The sequence below is a fragment of the Seriola lalandi genome, unplaced genomic scaffold (genome assembly GCF_002814215.2).
Source record: "Seriola lalandi dorsalis isolate HSWRI2012SDOR001 ecotype SW California unplaced genomic scaffold, Sedor1 jcf7180002050952, whole genome shotgun sequence".
Taxonomy (NCBI): Eukaryota; Metazoa; Chordata; class Actinopteri; order Carangiformes; family Carangidae; genus Seriola; species Seriola lalandi.
The window spans coordinates 1-1413 of NW_019521505.1; the positions used below are offsets into that span (position 1 = coordinate 1).

The 1413-nt window shown below is 43.2% G+C and overlaps 1 protein-coding gene across 1 annotated transcript in view; it reads right to left on the reverse strand.

Moving 5' to 3' along the window:
* Window positions 1-404: 404 nt before the first annotated feature.
* LOC111649470 (ankyrin repeat and MYND domain-containing protein 2-like) overlaps window positions 405-1413 on the reverse strand; it is a gene marked incomplete at its 3' end in the record, with an annotated part of 1445 nt that continues 436 nt past the window's right edge. Inside the window, exons 2-4 of the mRNA XM_023399217.1 lie at window positions 896-1034; window positions 648-746; window positions 405-565 (exon numbers count right to left, since the gene is read on the reverse strand). Coding sequence (XP_023254985.1) covers window positions 405-565; window positions 648-746; window positions 896-1034 — 399 coding nt within the window. The remainder of the gene's footprint in view (window positions 566-647; window positions 747-895; window positions 1035-1413) is intronic.

Sequence of the window (1413 nt, forward strand, 5' to 3'; positions counted from 1 at the left end):
CCCAGTCTTAAAATTCATAAGCTATATTGCCAATTCCATTATAGCGTCCCATTTAAACAGAAAATACATAGGTAGAGTAGAAGAATATACTGGATTAAGGCAGATATGTTATTTTTGATATACCGCCTGCAGTAGACTGCCTGTGCACATACACGGTCCAGACCTGAACCAGGATTATACCCAGACTGATTGAAACAAACTCTCCAAGTCTAGAGACAATGAGCTAAGTTGTCAACACTCAATCAGTCAGTCAGTCAGTCAGTCAGTCAGGGACATTCCTGATTATAGTGCTGGCCCCACTGTTGCGTTCCAGCCAAAAAATAAAACTGAAATATACTTCTGAAATCAGGTGCCAGTGACCATGTGATGAGGTGTGCATGCTTCAGCTCATTAGTGGGCCTCACCTTGACTGGGTTGAGGTTGGTGGTCATGATGATCTTGTGCAGCGGCCCCGCCAGCCTTTGAGGCAGCTTGGGCTCCCTCTCCAGCCCCTGTGGTCTGGTGTAGTACTCCAGCCTTGCCCGTGAGAAGAAGTTATTGATCACTGTTACACAGTCGTGCTGGCCTGGAAGGAGAACGTAGAGGTTGTGATGTGAGCAACCTCACAGTCACTAGATCGCTACCAGTACAGTCTTTGCCTGTCTCACCTACAAACGCTGCCATCTGAGCAGCGGTGCGACCCACAGAGTTCACCAGGTCTGTCTCTGCTCCTGCATCCAGCATCATGGAGGTGATGTCTGTCTTCCCTGTAGGAATCAGTGGTTTGATATTCAGAAGTACAACACTTCATTGTACCAACAATGAATTACTGAAACTTAAATCTTAAACTAGATAAATTTAGATTTAAATCAATAAAAAGCACTTCAAGAAAAGCTTACAACACACACACTTGTACCTGACAGGCTGGCAAACATGAGAGCAGTGTATCCATATTCATGTTGGTTGCAATTCACATCGGCCCCATGCTGCAGCAGCAGACGACACATATCTGCCTTGCCTTTATATGCTGCATGCATCAGTGGAGTCATGCCATACTTAAAGAACAAAGGAGACAGGCAGCATCACATGAGGAGTTAGTTTATATGTGTCCTGAAGAACCGGCCCATCTATGTCTGGTTGATACTGCTCCACCACCTGCACCAACTCCGCCTACTTCCTCACCTAGTATATACTATGTGATTATTATTACTGATGCATTCATCCTATACCAAGGAGCATTTAATTGTTAGCCTGGTAGCTGCTCATGGTGATATTAAATATAGCTACTACACTGATGCTAGTTTAACCCATAACAAAGCATCATATTTTACAAATTGACCCTTTGTTTTATGTAAAATCTTAATCTGCAAAGTAACTGTATCCTTTAAAATAAACAAACTAGAAGTTTAGGTTGGTTAAAGATTATTACACCTC